Here is a 1,679-nt window from a genome sequence, read left to right as displayed (position 1 = left end):
TGGGAGTCATGGCAGGAGAGGTTGGAGCCATGGCAGGAGAGGTTGGAGTCATGGCAGGAGTCATGGCAGAAGTTGGAATCATGGATGGAGCCATGGCAGGAGAGGTTGGAATCATGGCAGGTGAGGTTGGAATCATGGCAGGAGAGGCTGGAATCATGGCAGGAGAGGCTGGAATCACAGCAGAAGAGGCTGGAGTCATGGCAGAAGTCCTGCCAGCAGGACAGAGGCTGTGCCCATCCCTGAGCTCTCACCACGTCGATCTCGGTGTTGGAGTGGCCCATGTTGCAGACGATGCAGCTGTTCTTCATCCGATCCAGATGTTCCCTGGTCACCACGTTCTTGTTCCCTGCAGGACAGAGGTCCCAGCTCACCCCAAGGCAAACACAAACCCTTTGGGCTCTGCACTCCAGTGGGAGAAGCTCAACTTGGGGTAACACCAGATGAACTTCCACCAAGCAGGCCCAGAGAGCCATGTTGGGTGAGTCCTGCTCATGGAACATCCTGAGCTGGAAGGATCAAGGATCATCAATCCAATTCCTGCCCTGCACAGGACACCCCAAAAATCCCACCATGAGAGCATTGTCCAAACACTCCATGAGCTCTGTCAGGCTGGAGGCCATGACCAGTGCCCTGAGGAGCAGTTCCACTGCCCAAATCTTTGGTTCCATGAATTCACCAGGCTCTAGGAGATCCCAAAATCCCATGGGAACACATGGCTGTGAGGTCCTTCCACCCTAGGCCTGAGGACCTTGGCCAAAGAGTAGACTGAGGTGAGGTGCAGGAGGGAAAGCTCTTGCCAGAGCCCACCAAGCAGTGAGGTGTCCTCCATCCCCAGCTCCCTTGAGGGCCTCCTCATTCCTTTTGGGAATGAATGCTCCTCCTCAGCATCTCCAAGGCTCCTCCATCCCTACCTGTGCAGGTGATGACAACATCCACCTGACGGATGACCTCGCTCAGCTTCACCACCCGAAATCCATCCATGCTGCCAAAAAAAAGGGGGAGAAGGACCATGAGGAGGAGGAGGAGAAGTTTGTTCTCTTCTCTGCTCCAGGCCAGGAAGCATCTCAGCAGCTTCCAACTGCTCAGGACAGCCAGGATGTCCTCCACCCCCACCAGGATGCATGGGGAAGGGATGTGTAATGGATGTGGTGGCCAACATGACCTCACAAGTGCTAGAAGAGCCACAAAGGTGTGGAGCATTCAGCACAAACCCTTCCCAGACCATCCAGGGCACATCTTCTGGTCCTTCAGCCCTGGAAGTCACCTCAGACTTCCCCACAGACACCAACAAGGTGTCTCTTCTCCCAGATCCTGGTCCAGCCTCTCAAGGGGTTTGGAGGAGGCTGGAGATGCTCAGAGGCAGCAGGTGACACCTTACCAGGCTTGGAGGGCACAGATGGGGTCGATCTCCGTGACGTAGACAATGGCTCCCAAGGCTTTCAGGGCAGCACAGCATCCCTTGCCAACCTGCCAAGGCACAGTGAGAGGTGGGACATGGACATTCCAGTGCTCCAACCCCTTCCCAAAACAGACCAAGTTCATCCCAGGCTTGGAGAGCCTCAGCCCAACCATCTGCCCCATGCCAGGAGCACCTCAGAGATGGACCTGGTGAGTGGCACAGAGGACACAAGCTCAGCTCCTCCTCCAAGGCCACCAGCTCTCCAGTATGGCCACCAGTC

The 1,679-nt window shown here is 56.2% G+C and overlaps 1 protein-coding gene across 1 annotated transcript in view; it reads right to left on the bottom strand.

The window, feature by feature from the left end:
* Positions 1-251: 251 nt before the first annotated feature.
* LOC103799687 (putative adenosylhomocysteinase 2) overlaps positions 252-1,679 on the bottom strand; it is a gene marked incomplete at its 3' end in the record, with an annotated part of 7,962 nt that continues 6,534 nt past the window's right edge. Inside the window, exons 9-11 of the mRNA XM_009072033.1 lie at positions 1,379-1,467; positions 912-982; positions 252-346 (exon numbers count right to left, since the gene is read on the bottom strand). Coding sequence (XP_009070281.1) covers positions 252-346; positions 912-982; positions 1,379-1,467 — 255 coding nt within the window. The remainder of the gene's footprint in view (positions 347-911; positions 983-1,378; positions 1,468-1,679) is intronic.

Source organism: Acanthisitta chloris, unplaced genomic scaffold (genome assembly GCF_000695815.1).
Source record: "Acanthisitta chloris isolate BGI_N310 unplaced genomic scaffold, ASM69581v1 scaffold11830, whole genome shotgun sequence".
Taxonomy (NCBI): domain Eukaryota; kingdom Metazoa; phylum Chordata; class Aves; order Passeriformes; family Acanthisittidae; genus Acanthisitta; species Acanthisitta chloris.
This window is presented reverse-complemented; position numbering and strand designations above follow the sequence as displayed.